Source organism: Hesperophylax consimilis, chromosome 19 (genome assembly GCF_061612785.1).
Source record: "Hesperophylax consimilis isolate HC1 chromosome 19, BYU_Hcon_1.0, whole genome shotgun sequence".
In the NCBI taxonomy this organism is placed as follows: Eukaryota; Metazoa; Arthropoda; class Insecta; order Trichoptera; family Limnephilidae; genus Hesperophylax; species Hesperophylax consimilis.
Window position 1 is genome coordinate 2,000,397 of NC_142854.1, and position 25,874 is coordinate 2,026,270.

General features: G+C 35.4%; 2 protein-coding genes across 14 annotated transcripts in view; one reads left to right on the forward strand and one right to left on the reverse strand.

Moving 5' to 3' along the window:
- Positions 1-13,702, reverse strand: part of alpha-Spec (alpha spectrin) — a 112,408-nt gene extending 98,706 nt beyond the window's left edge. For all 6 annotated transcript variants that reach the window (XM_089643515.1, XM_089643516.1, XM_089643514.1 and 3 more), the window contains exon 1: positions 13,563-13,702. The gene's annotated coding sequence lies outside the window, so the exon portion shown is untranslated. The remainder of the gene's footprint in view (positions 1-13,562) is intronic.
- A 946-nt stretch (positions 13,703-14,648) lies between these two features.
- The window catches only part of Gapvd1 (GTPase activating protein and VPS9 domains 1), a 53,605-nt gene continuing 42,379 nt past the window's right edge, over positions 14,649-25,874 (forward strand). For 4 of the 8 annotated variants that reach the window (XM_089643530.1, XM_089643537.1, XM_089643535.1 and 1 more), the window contains exons 1-3: positions 14,658-15,612; positions 21,697-21,908; positions 23,336-23,500. In XM_089643530.1, coding sequence (XP_089499656.1) covers positions 15,325-15,612; positions 21,697-21,908; positions 23,336-23,500 — 665 coding nt within the window. In that variant the 5' untranslated portion in view covers positions 14,658-15,324. Of the gene's footprint in view, positions 15,613-21,696; positions 21,909-23,335; positions 23,501-25,874 lie in introns of all 8 variants that reach the window. The other 4 variants (XM_089643531.1, XM_089643533.1, XM_089643534.1 and 1 more) reach the window with 4 other exon arrangements.

Below are 25,874 nucleotides of genomic sequence, written 5' to 3' on the forward strand. Positions count from 1 at the left end.
TTTTTTAACATTAACAATGTGGATTTCATGATACTACATAAAGTGAAAGGTAGAAAAAGTCGGTGACGCTCGAGAAAGACTTAACGCATTATCTCCACACTGGAATATACGGAGACGAATTAAAGTCGACATGTAGTTTTTTAACATTAACAATGTGGATTTCATGATACTACATAAAGTGAAAGGTAGAAAAAGTCGGTGACGCTCGAGAAAGACTTAACGCATTATCTCCACACTGGAATATACGGAGACGAATTAAAGTCGACATGTAGTTTTTTAACATTAACAATGTGGATTTCATGATACTACATAAAGTGAAAGGTAGAAAAAGTCGGTGACGCTCGAGAAAGACTTAACGCATTATCTCCACACTGGAATATACGGAGACGAATTAAAGTCGACATGTAGTTTTTTAACATTAACAATGTGGATTTCATGATACTACATAAAGTGAAAGGTAGAAAAAGTCGGTGACGCTCGAGAAAGACTTAACGCATTATCTCCACACTGGAATATACGGAGACGAATTAAAGTCGACATGTAGTTTTTTTAACATTAACAATGTGGATTTCATGATACTACATAAAGTGAAAGGTAGAAAAAGTCGGTGACGCTCGAGAAAGACTTAACGCATTATCTCCACACTGGAATATACGGAGACGAATTAAAGTCGACATGTAGTTTTTTAACATTAACAATGTGGATTTCATGATACTACATAAAGTGAAAGGTAGAAAAAGTCGGTGACGCTCGAGAAAGACTTAACGCATTATCTCCACACTGGAATATACGGAGACGAATTAAAGTCGACATGTAGTTTTTTAACATTAACAATGTGGATTTCATGATACTACATAAAGTGAAAGGTAGAAAAAGTCGGTGACGCTCGAGAAAGACTTAACGCATTATCTCCACACTGGAATATACGGAGACGAATTAAAGTCGACATGTAGTTTTTTTAACATTAACAATGTGGATTTCATGATACTACATAAAGTGAAAGGTAGAAAAAGTCGGTGACGCTCGAGAAAGACTTAACGCATTATCTCCACACTGGAATATACGGAGACGAATTAAAGTCGACATGTAGTTTTTTAACATTAACAATGTGGATTTCATGATACTACATAAAGTGAAAGGTAGAAAAAGTCGGTGACGCTCGAGAAAGACTTAACGCATTATCTCCACACTGGAATATACGGAGACGAATTAAAGTCGACATGTAGTTTTTTTAACATTAACAATGTGGATTTCATGATACTACATAAAGTGAAAGGTAGAAAAAGTCGGTGACGCTCGAGAAAGACTTAACGCATTATCTCCACACTGGAATATACGGAGACGAATTAAAGTCGACATGTAGTTTTTTTAACATTAACAATGTGGATTTCATGATACTACATAAAGTGAAAGGTAGAAAAAGTCGGTGACGCTCGAGAAAGACTTAACGCATTATCTCCACACTGGAATATACGGAGACGAATTAAAGTCGACATGTAGTTTTTTTAACATTAACAATGTGGATTTCATGATACTACATAAAGTGAAAGGTAGAAAAAGTCGGTGACGCTCGAGAAAGACTTAACGCATTATCTCCACACTGGAATATACGGAGACGAATTAAAGTCGACATGTAGTTTTTTTAACATTAACAATGTGGATTTCATGATACTACATAAAGTGAAAGGTAGAAAAAGTCGGTGACGCTCGAGAAAGACTTAACGCATTATCTCCACACTGGAATATACGGAGACGAATTAAAGTCGACATGTAGTTTTTTTAACATTAACAATGTGGATTTCATGATACTACATAAAGTGAAAGGTAGAAAAAGTCGGTGACGCTCGAGAAAGACTTAACGCATTATCTCCACACTGGAATATACGGAGACGAATTAAAGTCGACATGTAGTTTTTTTAACATTAACAATGTGGATTTCATGATACTACATAAAGTGAAAGGTAGAAAAAGTCGGTGACGCTCGAGAAAGACTTAACGCATTATCTCCACACTGGAATATACGGAGACGAATTAAAGTCGACATGTAGTTTTTTTAACATTAACAATGTGGATTTCATGATACTACATAAAGTGAAAGGTAGAAAAAGTCGGTGACGCTCGAGAAAGACTTAACGCATTATCTCCACACTGGAATATACGGAGACGAATTAAAGTCGACATGTAGTTTTTTTAACATTAACAATGTGGATTTCATGATACTACATAAAGTGAAAGGTAGAAAAAGTCGGTGACGCTCGAGAAAGACTTAACGCATTATCTCCACACTGGAATATACGGAGACGAATTAAAGTCGACATGTAGTTTTTTTAACATTAACAATGTGGATTTCATGATACTACATAAAGTGAAAGGTAGAAAAAGTCGGTGACGCTCGAGAAAGACTTAACGCATTATCTCCACACTGGAATATACGGAGACGAATTAAAGTCGACATGTAGTTTTTTTAACATTAACAATGTGGATTTCATGATACTACATAAAGTGAAAGGTAGAAAAAGTCGGTGACGCTCGAGAAAGACTTAACGCATTATCTCCACACTGGAATATACGGAGACGAATTAAAGTCGACATGTAGTTTTTTTAACATTAACAATGTGGATTTCATGATACTACATAAAGTGAAAGGTAGAAAAAGTCGGTGACGCTCGAGAAAGACTTAACGCATTATCTCCACACTGGAATATACGGAGACGAATTAAAGTCGACATGTAGTTTTTTTAACATTAACAATGTGGATTTCATGATACTACATAAAGTGAAAGGTAGAAAAAGTCGGTGACGCTCGAGAAAGACTTAACGCATTATCTCCACACTGGAATATACGGAGACGAATTAAAGTCGACATGTAGTTTTTTTAACATTAACAATGTGGATTTCATGATACTACATAAAGTGAAAGGTAGAAAAAGTCGGTGACGCTCGAGAAAGACTTAACGCATTATCTCCACACTGGAATATACGGAGACGAATTAAAGTCGACATGTAGTTTTTTTAACATTAACAATGTGGATTTCATGATACTACATAAAGTGAAAGGTAGAAAAAGTCGGTGACGCTCGAGAAAGACTTAACGCATTATCTCCACACTGGAATATACGGAGACGAATTAAAGTCGACATGTAGTTTTTTTAACATTAACAATGTGGATTTCATGATACTACATAAAGTGAAAGGTAGAAAAAGTCGGTGACGCTCGAGAAAGACTTAACGCATTATCTCCACACTGGAATATACGGAGACGAATTAAAGTCGACATGTAGTTTTTTTAACATTAACAATGTGGATTTCATGATACTACATAAAGTGAAAGGTAGAAAAAGTCGGTGACGCTCGAGAAAGACTTAACGCATTATCTCCACACTGGAATATACGGAGACGAATTAAAGTCGACATGTAGTTTTTTTAACATTAACAATGTGGATTTCATGATACTACATAAAGTGAAAGGTAGAAAAAGTCGGTGACGCTCGAGAAAGACTTAACGCATTATCTCCACACTGGAATATACGGAGACGAATTAAAGTCGACATGTAGTTTTTTTAACATTAACAATGTGGATTTCATGATACTACATAAAGTGAAAGGTAGAAAAAGTCGGTGACGCTCGAGAAAGACTTAACGCATTATCTCCACACTGGAATATACGGAGACGAATTAAAGTCGACATGTAGTTTTTTTAACATTAACAATGTGGATTTCATGATACTACATAAAGTGAAAGGTAGAAAAAGTCGGTGACGCTCGAGAAAGACTTAACGCATTATCTCCACACTGGAATATACGGAGACGAATTAAAGTCGACATGTAGTTTTTTTAACATTAACAATGTGGATTTCATGATACTACATAAAGTGAAAGGTAGAAAAAGTCGGTGACGCTCGAGAAAGACTTAACGCATTATCTCCACACTGGAATATACGGAGACGAATTAAAGTCGACATGTAGTTTTTTAACATTAACAATGTGGATTTCATGATACTACATAAAGTGAAAGGTAGAAAAAGTCGGTGACGCTCGAGAAAGACTTAACGCATTATCTCCACACTGGAATATACGGAGACGAATTAAAGTCGACATGTAGTTTTTTTAACATTAACAATGTGGATTTCATGATACTACATAAAGTGAAAGGTAGAAAAAGTCGGTGACGCTCGAGAAAGACTTAACGCATTATCTCCACACTGGAATATACGGAGACGAATTAAAGTCGACATGTAGTTTTTTTAACATTAACAATGTGGATTTCATGATACTACATAAAGTGAAAGGTAGAAAAAGTCGGTGACGCTCGAGAAAGACTTAACGCATTATCTCCACACTGGAATATACGGAGACGAATTAAAGTCGACATGTAGTTTTTTTAACATTAACAATGTGGATTTCATGATACTACATAAAGTGAAAGGTAGAAAAAGTCGGTGACGCTCGAGAAAGACTTAACGCATTATCTCCACACTGGAATATACGGAGACGAATTAAAGTCGACATGTAGTTTTTTTAACATTAACAATGTGGATTTCATGATACTACATAAAGTGAAAGGTAGAAAAAGTCGGTGACGCTCGAGAAAGACTTAACGCATTATCTCCACACTGGAATATACGGAGACGAATTAAAGTCGACATGTAGTTTTTTTAACATTAACAATGTGGATTTCATGATACTACATAAAGTGAAAGGTAGAAAAAGTCGGTGACGCTCGAGAAAGACTTAACGCATTATCTCCACACTGGAATATACGGAGACGAATTAAAGTCGACATGTAGTTTTTTTAACATTAACAATGTGGATTTCATGATACTACATAAAGTGAAAGGTAGAAAAAGTCGGTGACGCTCGAGAAAGACTTAACGCATTATCTCCACACTGGAATATACGGAGACGAATTAAAGTCGACATGTAGTTTTTTAACATTAACAATGTGGATTTCATGATACTACATAAAGTGAAAGGTAGAAAAAGTCGGTGACGCTCGAGAAAGACTTAACGCATTATCTCCACACTGGAATATACGGAGACGAATTAAAGTCGACATGTAGTTTTTTAACATTAACAATGTGGATTTCATGATACTACATAAAGTGAAAGGTAGAAAAAGTCGGTGACGCTCGAGAAAGACTTAACGCATTATCTCCACACTGGAATATACGGAGACGAATTAAAGTCGACATGTAGTTTTTTAACATTAACAATGTGGATTTCATGATACTACATAAAGTGAAAGGTAGAAAAAGTCGGTGACGCTCGAGAAAGACTTAACGCATTATCTCCACACTGGAATATACGGAGACGAATTAAAGTCGACATGTAGTTTTTTAACATTAACAATGTGGATTTCATGATACTACATAAAGTGAAAGGTAGAAAAAGTCGGTGACGCTCGAGAAAGACTTAACGCATTATCTCCACACTGGAATATACGGAGACGAATTAAAGTCGACATGTAGTTTTTTAACATTAACAATGTGGATTTCATGATACTACATAAAGTGAAAGGTAGAAAAAGTCGGTGACGCTCGAGAAAGACTTAACGCATTATCTCCACACTGGAATATACGGAGACGAATTAAAGTCGACATGTAGTTTTTTTAACATTAACAATGTGGATTTCATGATACTACATAAAGTGAAAGGTAGAAAAAGTCGGTGACGCTCGAGAAAGACTTAACGCATTATCTCCACACTGGAATATACGGAGACGAATTAAAGTCGACATGTAGTTTTTTTAACATTAACAATGTGGATTTCATGATACTACATAAAGTGAAAGGTAGAAAAAGTCGGTGACGCTCGAGAAAGACTTAACGCATTATCTCCACACTGGAATATACGGAGACGAATTAAAGTCGACATGTAGTTTTTTTAACATTAACAATGTGGATTTCATGATACTACATAAAGTGAAAGGTAGAAAAAGTCGGTGACGCTCGAGAAAGACTTAACGCATTATCTCCACACTGGAATATACGGAGACGAATTAAAGTCGACATGTAGTTTTTTAACATTAACAATGTGGATTTCATGATACTACATAAAGTGAAAGGTAGAAAAAGTCGGTGACGCTCGAGAAAGACTTAACGCATTATCTCCACACTGGAATATACGGAGACGAATTAAAGTCGACATGTAGTTTTTTAACATTAACAATGTGGATTTCATGATACTACATAAAGTGAAAGGTAGAAAAAGTCGGTGACGCTCGAGAAAGACTTAACGCATTATCTCCACACTAGAATATACGGAGACGAATTAAAGTCGACATGTAGTTTTTTAACATTAACAATGTGGATTTCATGATACTACATAAAGTGAAAGGTAGAAAAAGTCGGTGACGCTCGAGAAAGACTTAACGCATTATCTCCACACTGGAATATACGGAGACGAATTAAAGTCGACATGTAGTTTTTTAACATTAACAATGTGGATTTCATGATACTACATAAAGTGAAAGGTAGAAAAAGTCGGTGACGCTCGAGAAAGACTTAACGCATTATCTCCACACTGGAATATACGGAGACGAATTAAAGTCGACATGTAGTTTTTTAACATTAACAATGTGGATTTCATGATACTACATAAAGTGAAAGGTAGAAAAAGTCGGTGACGCTCGAGAAAGACTTAACGCATTATCTCCACACTGGAATATACGGAGACGAATTAAAGTCGACATGTAGTTTTTTAACATTAACAATGTGGATTTCATGATACTACATAAAGTGAAAGGTAGAAAAAGTCGGTGACGCTCGAGAAAGACTTAACGCATTATCTCCACACTAGAATATACGGAGACGAATTAAAGTCGACATGTAGTTTTTTAACATTAACAATGTGGATTTCATGATACTACATAAAGTGAAAGGTAGAAAAAGTCGGTGACGCTCGAGAAAGACTTAACGCATTATCTCCACACTAGAATATACGGAGACGAATTAAAGTCGACATGTAGTTTTTTAACATTAACAATGTGGATTTCATGATACTACATAAAGTGAAAGGTAGAAAAAGTCGGTGACGCTCGAGAAAGACTTAACGCATTATCTCCACACTGGAATATACGGAGACGAATTAAAGTCGACATGTAGTTTTTTAACATTAACAATGTGGATTTCATGATACTACATAAAGTGAAAGGTAGAAAAAGTCGGTGACGCTCGAGAAAGACTTAACGCATTATCTCCACACTGGAATATACGGAGACGAATTAAAGTCGACATGTAGTTTTTTAACATTAACAATGTGGATTTCATGATACTACATAAAGTGAAAGGTAGAAAAAGTCGGTGACGCTCGAGAAAGACTTAACGCATTATCTCCACACTGGAATATACGGAGACGAATTAAAGTCGACATGTAGTTTTTTAACATTAACAATGTGGATTTCATGATACTACATAAAGTGAAAGGTAGAAAAAGTCGGTGACGCTCGAGAAAGACTTAACGCATTATCTCCACACTGGAATATACGGAGACGAATTAAAGTCGACATGTAGTTTTTTAACATTAACAATGTGGATTTCATGATACTACATAAAGTGAAAGGTAGAAAAAGTCGGTGACGCTCGAGAAAGACTTAACGCATTATCTCCACACTGGAATATACGGAGACGAATTAAAGTCGACATGTAGTTTTTTAACATTAACAATGTGGATTTCATGATACTACATAAAGTGAAAGGTAGAAAAAGTCGGTGACGCTCGAGAAAGACTTAACGCATTATCTCCACACTGGAATATACGGAGACGAATTAAAGTCGACATGTAGTTTTTTAACATTAACAATGTGGATTTCATGATACTACATAAAGTGAAAGGTAGAAAAAGTCGGTGACGCTCGAGAAAGACTTAACGCATTATCTCCACACTGGAATATACGGAGACGAATTAAAGTCGACATGTAGTTTTTTAACATTAACAATGTGGATTTCATGATACTACATAAAGTGAAAGGTAGAAAAAGTCGGTGTGACGCTCGAGAAAGACTTAACGCATTATCTCCACACTGGAATATACGGAGACGAATTAAAGTCGACATGTAGTTTTTTAACATTAACAATGTGGATTTCATGATACTACATAAAGTGAAAGGTAGAAAAAGTCGGTGACGCTCGAGAAAGACTTAACGCATTATCTCCACACTGGAATATACGGAGACGAATTAAAGTCGACATGTAGTTTTTTAACATTAACAATGTGGATTTCATGATACTACATAAAGTGAAAGGTAGAAAAAGTCGGTGACGCTCGAGAAAGACTTAACGCATTATCTCCACACTAGAATATACGGAGACGAATTAAAGTCGACATGTAGTTTTTTAACATTAACAATGTGGATTTCATGATACTACATAAAGTGAAAGGTAGAAAAAGTCGGTGACGCTCGAGAAAGACTTAACGCATTATCTCCACACTGGAATATACGGAGACGAATTAAAGTCGACATGTAGTTTTTTAACATTAACAATGTGGATTTCATGATACTACATAAAGTGAAAGGTAGAAAAAGTCGGTGACGCTCGAGAAAGACTTAACGCATTATCTCCACACTGGAATATACGGAGACGAATTAAAGTCGACATGTAGTTTTTTAACATTAACAATGTGGATTTCATGATACTACATAAAGTGAAAGGTAGAAAAAGTCGGTGACGCTCGAGAAAGACTTAACGCATTATCTCCACACTGGAATATACGGAGACGAATTAAAGTCGACATGTAGTTTTTTAACATTAACAATGTGGATTTCATGATACTACATAAAGTGAAAGGTAGAAAAAGTCGGTGACGCTCGAGAAAGACTTAACGCATTATCTCCACACTGGAATATACGGAGACGAATTAAAGTCGACATGTAGTTTTTTAACATTAACAATGTGGATTTCATGATACTACATAAAGTGAAAGGTAGAAAAAGTCGGTGACGCTCGAGAAAGACTTAACGCATTATCTCCACACTGGAATATACGGAGACGAATTAAAGTCGACATGTAGTTTTTTAACATTAACAATGTGGATTTCATGATACTACATAAAGTGAAAGGTAGAAAAAGTCGAGGATGCCCGAGGAAGACATGAATCAAATAATTATTTGTGGTAAAATGAAACGTGATGAGCAAAGAAAGAGGAGTAAGGAGAATGTATGACTTGAAAGTGAATGGTTGAAGAGGTTGAGGACACCCGAGGAAGAAAAACAAATACTAAAAATCACAATACAAAAATATTATTGTCACCTTAAAAATGCACCCAGGTGTCAGGTACTCTAGAAGTAACAACCTCAAAACTTTACCACAAAGCATTTATAAGTCTCGGAGCAACGCCAGGAACACGTCACCTACTTTACTATATAACGGAAGAGCATCTTATTTAGCAACTCAAATTTTTAACTAATTTATACTGCAATAATGTATCTATATGATGCATTCGTATACTCAATGAATTGATTTCGTTGGCTAAAGAAGAAGAAGCGCAACATTTCGTAGTAACCCAAAAATGAATCATGATAATATTATTTTCCATTCTCAACATTACACAGCTCCACAGATTGAATATATTATGCACGCACACACACTAGTAATATAAACGTATGATAGTGTTGGTAGTTAGTTAGACTGAGGTTGATTGGCTCTGACCTCAGTGGAATGATGTCACTTCGCCTGTCTCATTCGGGGGTCACAGATTGACAGGCAGCCAAAAGCACTACTAAATTATGTTTAAAAAAAAGTTAATTAATTTTTGTTTTAAAACCTACAGCAAGAACGCCCCCAACTACATCGATAAGTTTGTAGAAAAATATATTTTTTTAAATATTTGAGACACAAACAGGACATTTAACCTCTCAGACAAAGACTTTTATCTACTATGTGTTCCTTTGAGAACTGTCAAAACGTGATAATTTTTGTGTTATTTACGAGTTTTGCTAAAAGCTTCATAACTCACGTTTTGGGAAACGTAGCCTCATTCTAAAAAATGTTTTGGAAAGATTATGATATCAACTATCGTATTGTGTTGTTATACGTAAATATTTGCGTTTCTAAATATACATTTTATGAAAACGTCAAAAATATGTAAAAATCGCTTACAATTATTTCAAAGCCTTGAAAAATGTACTTTTTTCTGAGTATCATAAAGAAATAACACTTTATATATTGAAGAAATATAATTAAAAACTATTAGTCACCTCAAAATATTAACCGTCCAAACTAAAATATTTTTTATAAATTATTTAGAAACGCAATAAATTATGAACGAACAAGATAACAGATTCGATCGGCTTAGATAATGCAACTTCTACGTTCCATAGATATTCTTGAATACAGACGCGTAGCGTTATTCATTATCGATACTCTGTTTTTTAAATCATGGCAATCCGTATACTAGTGATGGAAATAAATCGATTTTTGTAAAATCTCGCGCGTTTACGTGAAAAGACGTTCTAATGTCTTGACCGCTATTATCATATTTACGTCTTTTGACGTTCTAATGTTCTGAGTGGTTAAAGTACATTCTTGTGGTTAGCATAAATTAAATTTACATACAAATATAAATGTCCCTAGACTAATGTATCTGCAGCAATCACATTTGCACATTCACTATTGCAACAATATCAGTATTTTTTTATACAAAGCTTAAAATTACAACATATAATAATTTTAAAAATATGTTTAAATTAGGTATGTAATAGAAAATATCAAACATCAACAAACAATATTTGTTTTTTATTTTTTTTTTATGTACAGAAATCGTGGAGATATCTCTTGAAACAAGTTATATTATTTACGAAAATATCTATGTAAAATTATTATTATAACAAAATATCTATTACTTGGTTATCCCTGAGACCTGAGGCTCATTTTAAACCATTTTATTTTATATTATTATTGAATGAGTATGAAGCATTCTGCTGATGAACTCATATCTTATTTCACAATAAGTAATTGAGTTTTCTTTAATTTAAAATAAGTTAAGGGCTCATATACCCCCCTGCACGCACTGAAAACCGAGTAAATTTGAAAATTATTACATGGGTTACATGAAAAAAAAAAAAAAATTTGATTTCACATTTTTGACTAACTTTTTAACTAAAAGAAAAAAAAACTTTTTATATTAACACGATCGACCGATTGATGCTTAACGCAGGAGAGGGTAGTTCTACCTTTTGGGCCGGCCTCCTTTCAATGGCAGAAAAGACGGAATTATTCAATGTTTTTATATTAATATTATTAACCAATCTCTTTGTAAAGGTCCCAACTATGTGTACATAATTATCGAATCGCAATGCAAGTCTTCTTTTTATATTTATTTTCGTGCCTTTCGTTTACATGGGTATTTCAACAAAAGGATAGTATATTATTTGTTACTGTAATAATTTAATTAATGGAATGAGGGTTTTTATGACCGTGAAATCCGATTCGAATCTCTATCTCTGTTCCGCCCCACTCAACTCTTATGTGCAAGCAAGCGAGAGATGCCGGGCGTATTTAAAGAAAGCAAGTATGGGAAAATACCAATAGGCGGGCCGTAATAAACATATTACAAGGTTAATTGAGTTGCATTTTAAATAATATTCGAATTTAGTTTAGTACTTTTATAGCTTGGGTATGCTGAATTACTATGTTAGAATTTTTATTAAAATATTTTCGAAGATATAGCGATTTAAAACAAATAAGAATTTCGTCCGGAGACAACGTAGCGCCAGTGCAAAAAATACCCGCCAGAAATGTGTTAACATTATTTTGTCATATCGTAACATCACCAAAAAATATAGCTAGGCAACGGATTTTGTCGTTAAGAGATTTTTTCTGGAAGGTAAGTATACAGGGTGTATCGGCACTAACCCGACAAACTTTAACCAGCTATTCCTTAGCACATTTGGAGTAAAAAATGTTATCGGCACTTTGCTGTCCGGTAGCATTTTTTTTTCAATTAAAAACAAAAAAATTAAAAATTTCCACACTACATCACTGTCATTGGCATTGCTTTTCGTGTTCAACAGCTGTTATAAGCAAGTATGTCGAAAAGCGTCTTCGCTCTTTCGCACACACTAAATAATAATAGTTAAAAATGAGACGAATGGTGCCGTGCCATTTCGTTGTGATTGTAAAAGCGCGCCAATATAGGTACACACGTACATTATTCAACAGAACTCGAATAAAATATTGCCAGATGGGTTTTCAAACTTTGACAAAGGATAAAACAGTGGTGACATGTGGTGAAAATATGAATAATAATTTTTTTATTAAAAAAACACGTTACCGGACAGCAAAGTGCACATAAGATTTTTTACTCCAAACATGCTAAGGAATCGCTGGTTAAAGTTTGTCGGGTACGTGCCGATACACCCTGTATATAATACATGCATATTATATTTAAAGAAAGTAGAGAAAAGTCAATGTTTTCATGCATATTATATTTATAGAAAGTAGAGAAAAGTCAATATTTTGTAATCAAGTCGAAAAAAAATATTTTCGGTCGCTTACATTGCTACACTACACTACGCTGGCTAAACCTTATGAAATACATCAATATAATGTACTACGGAATTGTACATAGTAAAAAGGCCTAAAGAAAAGTCTGCAATGATATATCTCCTAAGGATAGCCCCAGCAACGCTGTACCTGGCGTCATCTAGTTAAATAAATAAATTCTGAAAAAGGTTTGATTTGAAAGTTCAAAACATTTTTAAATTCCTGATACTAGGCTTATTAAAAAACCAAAGATACTGTGAACCAGCCTATCGCCTATTCCGATAATAATATGGAATAAATTTTAATGTATTATTTGCGCAATATTGTTGTTATCAGCTATATATAACTTCAGAATGATTGGATACGATTAACTTCAAGTAATATGATAATAAAACCACAATCGAAGTGAAGAAACTCATATCAGATAAAAGATTTGAAAAATTGAAATTTTTAAAGAAATAAGGCACAATTAGAGTTTGCGAGGAAACAAGTTTTTTTTTAAATTTTATTTCACATACATAATATTACAACGTTTCTATTAAAATTGGTTATGTATTACTTTAAACCCATAAACTATTATTTTATACAGATATTTGTGTAGAAAAATGGTTTTCGTTGGCCTGATTTAAATGAAATTTCTGATCATATTTAGACTTAAACGTATCTATTTACTCAATTCAATCGTTGGGGATATATACATAATATTTAAAATAAATTAAAAGTGACATGTTTTTAACTGCCTGACAGAAGTTAGTATGCGCATCCTTTTTATGTCAAATGATGTAATGCACCAAAATATGTATGGCGGCCGTCCTGTCATCGGCAATGATTCTGACCCTATATTTACTCCCAAATCACTCGCACGCCGGTATATCGGCCGCTTTCAGTAAAATAAGACCAAACGAACCTATTTCGAGAGATAAAAATACCCCGATATCACATAACTTGGGAACAGTGGGGTGTGGCATTGTAAATTAAATAAATGAGATGGGCCGTGGCAGCCGAACATATTTAGCAAAAACTATCAAAAATACTAGCCATTCTAGGGGAAAATTGGTAACAATATATCATTTCACTTACACTAATCACAATTATCGCAGTATTATTTTATCAGCGACGATATCCGTGTAGTTTTTTAACGATATTTCAGATAAAATACTGAACGACGGCTTCCATCACAATTTGTCTCACTCACTCTAAAAATCATTGCACTATTCCAGTGGCGCCAGGCTGAAAAAACGAAAATCGATTTGCCAGATGTAAAAAAATCGGTAGGTCCCTAAAATTTGTGAAGGTATGTAATGCATAAAAAAAAATTCCATCCCGAATCCAGAAAATGACAGTTTGACATTCAGGAAAAACGGCATTACACATTTTAAGTAGTTTTTTAAGTGTTGTTGAAAGTTTGTGTTTCTTCCAGGTTATTTGATTTATTGTTTGAAATTTATGATTTTTTTTTTTTGTTTGAAAATTGCAGCATTTATAATATTTTACATATCTACAATACAGGAAAACTAAGTAAAATTTCCATACTCCGCTTATTTCCAAACACGCTTAAATTGTTTAATTAATAATTCGTTTCAACTTTATCAAGTAGTATTAGAAGCAAAAATTAATTATGCTAGGAAAGATGAAAAACTCAAACGAAATTAAGTTTGAGTTATATTTAAACAAATTTTGCGTATTTCGGTAAACGTTACATCACACTAACAAGATCAAATATAACGTTAAAACAGGAGAAATTTTGAACTTGTATTTTAAAAAAATAAAAAAAAAATTTTTTTGTGTTTATGTTATTTCACCTCTTCCAAAGCAAATAGTTGTTTCTTGCAGTAATTAAGTTCAAAAAAAGTTTTAATTAAATAATTTGTGCGAGTAATTGTTAAGGGTAAGCTTAGTACGGATATTTTATCAAAAACTTTTCCATGCTAAGTTAGATTGCTAAAAGAACAAGAAGTTCGAATATTAACCTTTTAAATTTCCTCAGAATTTGATAATATTATATGCTTTTAGGAAATACTTTTAATTTCACAACACCGCTTGATGTTGATGTGAAAAATTTCAGATATAATAAAAATAAATAGTGCATAACCTTGAATTTTTTATGCAATGTGCGTGCACACTTTTTGTTATGACAACACCAAAAGAAGTTACATTTTGCAAAAACAAAATGGTCGGTCGACTAATGTCATTTTAGTGAATAAAAGTGGCCTTATTTGGGGGCGTATTATTGTGTAAAAGTTTGCTTTCTGAATATCTGAATTAGTTTCCATCCGTATTCCATCGCGGAATACAAATGTAAAAAGTTTTCTCGTATTTATCCATTTCGTTTTATTTAATTCGCAGTGTTATTGAAGCATTTTGACACGCATATTTTTATTGTGTATCAATATTTGAAGTGTGAAATAAGTGGTAACGTAAGAAACGAGTGCGAAGTCTGTACGCTCAGATTGTGAAATTACATGTAAAGGTCTCTCTTTTGAAATAGCGCTGTCACGCTAGTGGTTATTTGCATTGTCACAATAAATAATTGAAATAATTATATTTTCGGCTGTCATTTCCGCTTTGTTGTGTAGGTAAAACTCGTCAATATTCACCATTCGACGATTTAACTTTTTTAGCAATTCCATCCTGCAGATTGGACGTGAACTACAGTAGATGATACAAATAAATACCAAATCATTAAAATTTTCAATAGATTGCTTTTATAGTCCTACTCCGCGCCACTAGGAGCGTTGCTCAATTTGTTTTGAATATTTGTGTTGAGAGTTTCGCGTATTGTCATTTTTTAGTGCAAAATTACAGTGACCGTGAGATCTCGTACCATTATTAGTTGAATACAATGCAATCTACTTCGGAAGGATACTTCGATGTGGTCGGCCTTGCCAAAGAGCTAAGGAGCGAGAAGTTGTTTGTGCAATCGGAGTTACAATCTCTGAGGCAACTGAATGAACGCCTGGAGAGGAGTGCTTTAGAGCTGGCGCAAGCGACATGGACCAGTACCCAGCAAAGGTCCAACCTCAAGCAGATCTTCGCTCAAGGAGACTTCAGCTCATCTTCCTGCTGTCAGAGGACGGACTATGTGCTGGCTCCAGTCTTTGTGGATGCCCACAAAGTGCTGAGATATCAGGTAAATATACAATATATTTAAAAAAAATACAAACATTCCCAGGGTATGAATAACCTGACAATATTTGAAAATTTCCTATTACCATCATTCAAAGAAAAAGTCGTTGCTTGTGCGATGATGGATGATTGAGTCAGCCGAGGAATTGAATCAACGATGCCTGGGTTGGAACCTGACGTATTTTTCAACTAACCCACCGAACGGTCTAAAATATAGCTACGATAGACTTACAGCTCTTGCCACACAGCAGTGGTGGTTCGTGGGGTTGAAAAGTGGGGAGGCACAAACAAATAAACGATTGGAGGAAGTGTTGGAGGTTAAATAACGCTCGACCATGTCAGCTACCATTCTTTTCGATTCCATGCCACTTCCCACCCCCCTTTAGCGGCTCATCGATGCGGGTCCTACGTCTACCTCAAACCCATGTATGGCCTGCCGGAATTACACAATATTATAAAGACAACCAGTCCTAGTGAAAAAAAAACTTATATTTATATAATCGTTTTTATTTTCTTTGTAATTTTGGAATACACATTGTTTCCATATTATTTATGTCATAAAGAAGCATTAGGAGTTTTAAAAATAGATAATTTTAATGAAAATATCATTTAAATTTGCCTTGTGGTTTTCCTGGAGTTTGGGGCTTTAGCATAAACATGCAACTACATAAATGAATGAGTTGTGATTATCAACTTTAAAATTATATATAAGATTAAATTTACTGGACACTCTGCTCATATTAAGAGATAGATGATATTACTCATTATTATGATGAGCATGCTATGGTATGTGTTTAATGTTAATAATGTGACGCGCCCTTGAGGTGATTTTCTCACGAAAACGGCGCTATATAAATAATCCAATCATTATTATTATTATTAATGTATTCTATTTAAGGTACAGAAAATAATATTTAAGTAATCAAGTAGAAAATACTTGTACGCAAGTAAGAAAAACTCTCGCGTACTACTGTTTCATACAGTCTTCAATTTCAAATAATATTCCTCTCGAGAAGTCACTAATTTAACGTCTATAAAACACACCAATGCTAATTGATACTGAAAGTATGTTCCACTCTGCCACTAGGCACAGAGTTACGCCTTTGTTTCTACCTCCACACTGGTGATGGTAGCGGACCACTGCTTCTGCTTCCACAAACGCGGAAGTTCTGCATACTTTTCACTTCTGCAAAATTATAACAGAAGTATAATAGAATTTTTTTAGGATAAGTTCCTTAGCAACAGTGACTGGGCATGAGGGAATGTAGGCAGAGAACGGGCCACGTGGCAACCTGCGCGTGCCAGCGCCTTGCATGATTGGTGTTGTTTTTAATTTGTAATTAAGTAACTACCCTAAGTGTATATCGTTTTGTGTGTTTATTTCTCGCTTGCCACAAATTAAAGGGTGAAAAAGCGGCAAAATTCATTTTTTTAAATATAACTTACCAATTAGAACAGAATTCTTCTAGTGAGGTGGGTTACTTTCATGTTTGTGATTATGATTATGTTATTGCAATAAACGCCCGGGTTGAGAGCAATAACACACTTCATCAAAACTCTGTGTGGTATATTTGCTTCTATTGTCACTAAAATTTGCAATGGAGCTATTCTAAATGATGATAAATTTTTAATTAGTAATATATTTCTTTGTGTATATTTTAATAATAATATAGGGTTTTCCAATAAGAGGTGTTATTTTGAATAGCCCGCTATTTCGGTAGATGTTACTTTTGAAGCTGTCATTTTTTGACATTTGACAAGTAAAAACTACACCATTAGTAAAAATGGAACGATACATGCTTCAACAACGCATTGAAATTATTAAAATTCACTTGACTGAATCAAATGCAAATCATCTTGAGTGATGAGGCCCATTTCCACCTCGGTGGCTTCTTCAACAAGCAAAATTGTCGCATCTGGGGCTTGGAAAACCCAAGAGTTATTGTTGAAAAGCCTCTCTATCCTCAACGTGTGACTGTTTGGTGCGATTTATGGTCCGGCGGAGTCATTGGACCTTACTTTTTCGAAAATGAGGCTGGATCAACAGTTACGGTGAATGGATTTGCTCTATCGAGAGATAATGAATGATTTTTTATGGCCGGAATTGGATGGTATTGATCTGGACAATGTTTACTTTCAACAAGACGGCGCTACGTGCCACACAAGCTACGAAACCATTGATCTTTTACGATTGAATATCAAAATAACTCCTCTCATTGGAAAACCCTGTATAAGATTTTTTTATTATCAAAAATATGATGGTTTGTTTACTTTCATTTTCACTTGGTTCAATAAAAATCAATTTCGATGTTTCACATATGTCATCCGTCCGTCCCGTGATGACTATTTTTCTTTTTATTTCACATTCTTTGAATGTTACTAATTATGTTTTAATAATAAATTAATAATCTCCATGATTCTGATGAAAAATATACTCCAATTATTTTTTAAATACATTTTTAAATACTATTTGAATTTCAATTTTATTTTCTTGTATGAATAAAGTGGAATCTTGGAAACATAAATTAACCCACTTCCCGACACTAGATGAAACTGAGCAGTTAGACTCGTTGTCGATGACAATGCATTCTATCAACTCTTGATGGTAATCACGTATACACATGCGGCCATATACGCATGTCTCTGAAATTTGATGACACTACAGCATTTAATATATGAAATATATTTCGGTCGTACCTAATTGGGATTTGGCTTAGTTAGCGCAGTTGAGAGGAAGGTTGAATCCTCGGTCAAACCAAAAGAAATTAATAATAGATTTATTTTTTATGGGTGGATTTCTTATTATGCCCAAATCTCAAAAGTAGCATGAGCATATTTATGACATGTTTCAGTTTCAGGGTCACTCACAGATATGTAAATTGAATGTCTAACTAGAAACTGAGTGGGTATAATGGTTTGTACATAGATAATATTATTTCCATGCAATCGTCGGCTTGTAAAAACACACATTGGCTTTGATAAGATAAAATAACTATTGAGTTTAAAATACTCCCATTTTCATGTCATTTTAATTAATGTATATTATTGTACAATCAGTGAGATTATTTATTTGTTGTTACTACAGTGGAAATCGTTTAACACGAATATGCTAAAACATTAAAAGTCGATTCACCAAATAATATTATCAAATAGTATTTTGAGATTTTCTCCGCCAAAAGTATTATCGTGATTTATTTTTGGGGTATTATGCCATATTGACTTACTCCTTCTTTAGCCAATGTTTTAGAAAGTTTACAGTTTTCATCTGTTCCATCTCGGTGTCCCGTCCGTGTCCATTTGTCACTTCTGCCCTGATGATGAACACTGTAACACTGTCTGAAAAGTAAATGCTAAAGGAGGAGGAAGCGCAACATGGCATAATTAATATTAGAAATAGAAAAAGTACAAAAAAGGTTTATGCGTCACCTGTATATGAGGGAATATACATACTATCCATTCCTGTATCCATCCTTGTTCTTAACAGGAATGCTCGATTTCAATACATTAGAAACCCGCAGAAAAATATTTTTAGGCAAAAACTTTTTTAAGTACAATACATTTTTTGGTACAATACATAATCCGCCTATGTTGAAAGAGGTTAACTTTTATGTCCCTAACAATTATACTCGAGGGAGATCCCATGCACTCTTATATGCTCCAAAAGCGAGGACTTCTGCCTATCAGAACGCGCCAATAAACAGAGCGACTCAACTGCTTAACGATTCTGCATTAGCCATCGACATTTTCAATGTCACCTACAGACAATTCAGTAACTATCTTTTAACACATGTCACAAAATAGTAAAACTGCCTCTGTAAACTTTTTAATTTGTAATCTTCTCCATGATATATTGGTGTATAACAGTTTTATGGAGAACATGAAAAAATAAATAAATAATACCCCAAAAATATAATTTCGGTTGTGAATACAAAATTCTTATTTTGTAACCGGAAAAATTACTCCTTGTAATAGTGGAAAAATGGTGAATCTACATCACATTTGGAGTCGATTTTGATTTTGAGCTTTCTTTTTCGAGTAAATCGAGTCCAAAATTAGAATTTTTTAGGTTTAATTTGGAAAAAATCAGTCTCGAGAGGGTTAATATCAGCTATTTAATGTATTTTAAAATGCGTCCAAGTGTAGACCCGGCTCTGAAAGTTTTTCAAACCTTTAGCTATATGTTTTTTCTACTTCTAAAATAACGTAGAATAACCCCCCGAAGATAGTCCTACATCCTACATGTACACCTACATCCTGTATCTAAATTTCGCTAATAAACAATTAGATAATGTTAATTAAGTGTTAATCTCAAGTGACCTACCAGGTAAGTATTGTACTGTATATTATCTCCATATATAGTTAGTAATAACATAGATCACTGTAGAAATGTATTATAAGTTTGTACAGCGCCCTTGAGGTGATTTTGCACAAAAATGGCGCTATACAAGTCATCCAATTATTATTATTATAGTGCACTTTATTCCCTGACACCCTGTATGTATAGCGTTATTTTTGATTTTATTCTAAAAAAAAGTGATGTTAATTGAGCGGTGGGAATGGGTACCGCCGCCCCGGGAACCATTTATTGGGTAACCAACACCTTTGCCTTATGTCATCCCAAGTGGTTGGCTCCGTTTGGTGACTTAACAGGGGTGCCCAGGTTCATGGGGTGAGGTTTGTCTCGGTCTTGGCGGCGGATGCATCTGCCCGCCTACGGCATGGCGGGCCGGATCGGGAGACACTGGTTGAGGGAGACCCTTTGACCTCTCGTACAGGACTCTATTGACCCATGGCCTTGCACCGCACTGGGAGAAATGGATTCATACGTCCGTTACTCTAGAAAACACTGACCCCTAGATTTCTACTCACCCCTCATACCTATTTCCTTACCAGAACTTCCTCTCCTCTAACTAACTAACTAACTAACTAACTAACCATCACGCCGTTTTCCCGCAGGGGTAGGCAGAGAGGACGGACCTCCAAACAACTCGGTCTTGGCACACACTCCTTGCCTCATTCACATTCATACATCGTCTCATACATACTCTTCTATTGTTCTGACTCTTGACATGGCCCGACTCAAGTATCTGATTCACTTGATCGTGCCATGTCTTCCTCGGGCGTCCCCCACTTCTGCTACCATTCACATTTGCATCGTATATTCTCCTTACACTCCTTTCTTCGCTCATTCGCTCTACATGCCCAAACCATCTAAGCGTCCCTTTCTTGATCTTACTCATTACGCTTACATCAGCCTTGCACTCTTTGCGGATATCCACATTCTTCACACGATCATACATGGTTTTACCACACATACGCCTCAGGGATCTCATTTCAACAGCATTCAATCTACTTTCATCCTTTCTTTGCCAGTTCCATGCCTCACTTTCATACATCAGGGTAGGTACCAGCACTCCATTGTGGACTGCTAACTTCGCTTCCTCTCCTCTATTTCCATAAAAAGACCCTCCTCCACACAGCATTCCCAAAGATGACACAGGCCATTAAGGAAATTGTTTTCCCCAGGGCCTCCTGTGTGGAACTAGGAATGATAGAAAGGAATGACCGGTCGGTGGCCAAGTTGAAATCGCGTTTGGGTCCCACCCAGGCGTAGTGTGTTCAATGCCTCGGCTGGCTAAGTCCTCCATCACAACACAAGCAACATTTTCATCTTACTGTGGTGGTAGTAGGAGATTTTCAAATATTGTTAACCCGGGAATGTTTGACTATCTTTTTAAAAAAAAAAAAAAATTATATATTACATTACTTTTGAATAAATACTTACCTTGGGAAAACTGGCTATTTTTTGGCTGGCTAAGTGTGCTAGCAGACTGCAGCCAGTTTTTTCCGGCCACCTTGGGCGTTTAGGTTTTAAGCTGGAAAATGGCTGAGACCAAATTAATTATAGTTTATTAATGGCCCTAAATAATAGATTTACCGTTTCAAGGCCATCTATTCCACCACACGCACGGCTTGACTCAATATATGTTCATGGATCTGATGTGGTATCTGCATAAAGGTATAGCTTCTGATGGATCACATATTTGACAGCCGCGTAGATAAGAACTAATTTAACCTTTATTTGCAGGATGCCCTGGTCCTATCGGAGCTGATCCAGCGAGTGCGGTTATGCCCCGCCATGGCATCAGTGTGGCTGGTGGCGGCCGAGGGGGGACGCGCCACGGGCCCGGCGGCGCGGGCGCTCTGCTCCGGCCTGCTCAACGGCGCCTCGGCTCCCCTTCGTCGAGTGCTGCGCCATCTGGCCAGGCACCGGGTCGCCACCTCCGAAGACCCGCGAAGGTAATATGCCATATACACGGCACCCATAGATAATAGAAACAAGGTAGATGGGCCATGGATTATTATTATAAATCGTACACACAATGCGTGGTGTTCCATTATAAAACAAGTGACAAAACAAGGAGATTGAAGAAACGTGAAGAAAAATAATAAACTAACCTCTCCTAGCCTAACCTATTATGTTATTATCTTCTATTTTGTCACTGTTCTGTTTTATCATGTTACCCTTCACCCATACTACAGCAAATCGCATCTAGGCACAACGGCGCCTCGCCTTTGTTTCTACCTACACACCAAACAAAACTTTCATTGCAAAGCGGCCTCCATAGTCTGTGCAGTTTGGTCGTAGCTCAGTCAAAGTCGGAAAGCGTTCAAGCGTTATCTCTCTTTGTTTCTATTATTTACGCTTTTTATAAAAAAGTGTGTTTTCAAAATACTTAAGTTTTCAATACCAGTTTCTGGCCTCAGTGATAAATGCTCTGTCCTCAAACTTCGCAATATCATAAAAGGGTGTCAAAGCCTGTCACTTGGACGCTTTATACTCATCTTCTCAATTCTCTGTACAACAAATACATAATATGAAAACATCATTGAACATGTACAAAAACAATATTTAAACTGTTTTCTTTTAAATGTGGTTGACCATATTTAAAAGAACTATCGTAGGTCTTATGAGAAACGTCTCGACTACTTCAACTTTAATATGAACAATGACTGTTCAGTGACTGAGTTGGCATCGCGTTTCGGTCCCACCCAGGCGTAGTGTATTCAATTCCTCGGCTGGCTAAGTCCTCCATCACAACACAAGCAACATTTTCGTAGTAGGAGATTTTCAAATATTTTCAGGTTATTCGTAACCTGGGAATGTTTGTCTTTCTTTAAAAAAAACATAAAAATGAGAAGGCAAATGGCTAACTTCATATGTCTACATGAAATAATTCTCAGGCATCTTAATACCACTCTTTGTCTTTGCAGTAAATATTCAAATAAACCTCTCTAATTCTTATTGTTTGAGACATCTCTTTGCCTCAAAGATAATAAGATCTTTGTATTCTCTTCTTCTATTTTCTTGTATTTCTCTTTATGTAATAATAGCTGAAATTCCCATTGTTTCCCGGGCACAACTCAGCTTTGGAAAAAGGGGAGGAGGAGAAAGATTAGAGAAAAATTGTCAAAGTTGCCCCTAAAATCATGAAAAAATGAATTCTTTAATGTCCTATAATTTTTAATTTAAACCACAAATAAATAAAGTAGCACATATTCATTACCTTTTGATTAAAAAAAATTATGATTTTGTTTTTGATAGATGATGGTTTTCCTCTAATGGCGCCATTGTATTTAAAGTCGTTAGGTGTTTATGTCCGTGATCTGACTGTGGTGACTAAAGTATGTAGTCCTATTATTTATGAAAAAAAATTGTAATTTAGGATGATCGGCCTGGGAAGTTCCAGCTTTTCTCGGCTGTACTGCGAGATGGTGGAAGGGTTCCGGCCAGCCAGACTGTTCCTGACTGCCGCACTCAAGGGCCCACTTCTACCTCTGCTGCAGCTGGATGAATACCTTCTCGTGGATCCTGATAAGGCTATGGACAGGTACAAACAGTATATTTATAAAATGTGCAAAGGTGTTAATAATATAATTTCTCCCAGACTAATGTGTAAAATATATAAAGTAACTACCTACACCATCTAATAAGAATATCCAATGAGGCATTGGAGGTTACCACTTTCCTTCTACCTCGTCCCACGGCGTTCTAAAGAAACAGATTGTTTTCTCCTTCACCATACACAACAAGACACTAATGTTTTATAGACCTCCAATGTCCAGGCAATGTTTCGGCAGGACTGCCAGACGACTGCAACTTAGCTGCTTTGATCAAGTCACAATCTCATCTTAATATTTCTCTTATAATTCTTGTAACTTTTTTCTCTTCATCCTATGAGTAGCCAGCAGTGGCCCAATGCACATAACTGTAGTACAATCATTGTATACACACATACAGCATTGTGACACTGTTGAATTTGGCAGCCACTTCTGGTCTGGAGCCATGGGCGCCCGCAGGGGGGGGGGGCAAGAGGGGGCACTTGCCCCCCCCTGGATTGATTGAAAATAGTCATATAATATTACTTTTATTTTAAATCACTTTGTGTTAGCATAAAGAAAGTGTGGAGAGAAAGAACGTTGGCTAGCCTGAAGTAACATCATCGCCAGGTTGGCGACGCACCGGTGTGACGTGAGCGTCAAGCGTTACTTAAAATATTTTGCCCCCCCCTAGTAAATTTTCTGCGGGCGCCCATGTCTGGAGCCGCAAAATACTTTATATATTTTATGAAGAAAAAAAAACCCTCGGTGGTCCTTTCGACAGAGTACCCTATCTTACCAAACAGATTACAACCTTTAGAGCACAGGCGTCGGGTTGGAATGCTATCTTATTCTACCGGTATTTCAATGGAAGATGCTCTGCGGCCCTAGAATCCCTTCGGCACAAGTGCATAGTCAGAGAAACACGCCAAATGCACCCCCAACAATTGTACACGGTTGACTTTTGTCACATGAGAACGGTTCATCTCTGTGACTCGTTCTTGGAACAATTTACCAGCCTCTGTGTGTCCTCCCTCCCACAACTATGTTCACTCCTTCTTCTCCTAAAAAAATCCCTACAAACAGCTTCATGATACAGGCCCTAAAGGAAATTATTTTCCTTTAATGTAAAAACAAAAAAAAAATCAGCTGTGTTTTAGACAAATTTCACTATGTAAAATTTCAAAGACACTTTCCTCTGACACAGGCAATATGCTCGGTACATATTGGGTATGTGTCGCCACAACACTATATACAACACAAAAAGGATTATAATAAAATAAAATGTTTAATATCCTTGCTAAAGGAATGCTAACAATATCTCTTATCATTACTCATATCACTTTTTTTTTTTTTTTTTTTTTTTTTTTTATTCACATTTAAACCCGCTAAACTACTTATGTAGTTTGTCAGCAGGGACATAGAGACAACATTTATAAAATCATAAGATACAATTTGAACGGTACATAATTACATAAATTGGTTACATTGCAGAAAAGTTTAAATAGCAGCATAAAAGCCTTATATAATAAGCAAGTAAAAATAAATGTATGAACAAATTAGTATTATCAACAAGTACATCAATAGTTTCATAAATAGAGGTAGGTAGTCAGGTATTACAAAATAATTGTTTTTCCATTTTCTAACAATATGAATTCCATTTCAGGGGCATCAGTATAAATCATTATTATCCAATAACCATTTCCTTAGATTATATTTAACATTAGCAGTATACATGTTACTATTTTTAATTGTCATTGGTAATAGGTTAAAAATTTTGGGTACTATATAGTTTAAAGTTCTTTCACCATATTTATTAGTACATTTCGGAACTACCAGTCCTTCATTTTGAGTGAATCTTGTGTTATGTTTATGGCAAACTCTTTCCCTATACAATGAATCAGACAATATAACATGTTGACTTACAATATTATAAAACAATAATCCTCTGACAGGTAAAATATTCAGACACTTGTATATTAATTTAATGTTACTTCTGTGTTGATTGTCATATTTATGGATTAACAATTTTATAATGGAGTTTTGTAATGTTTGTATATAGCTTATATTAGTTTTACAAGAATGTCCCCAAGAAGTAATTCCATAACGTATAGTGGATTCAGCCAGAGATAAGTAGATTAACTTTAAAGTACTTATAGGCACGAAATATTTTATTTTATAAATCCTACCCACAATAGCTCGTAGACGTTTACAAACATTAGCAATGTGTATATCCCATTTCATGTAGCAGTCAATAGTAACACCCAAATATACATAACTTTTGACAAAATCAATGGTTTCACATGAACAGGGCTGTGCAACATTTTTATGTATGCAGTCAAATGTGTGTGTATATAATGAAGGAATTACATTACATCTGGCGTG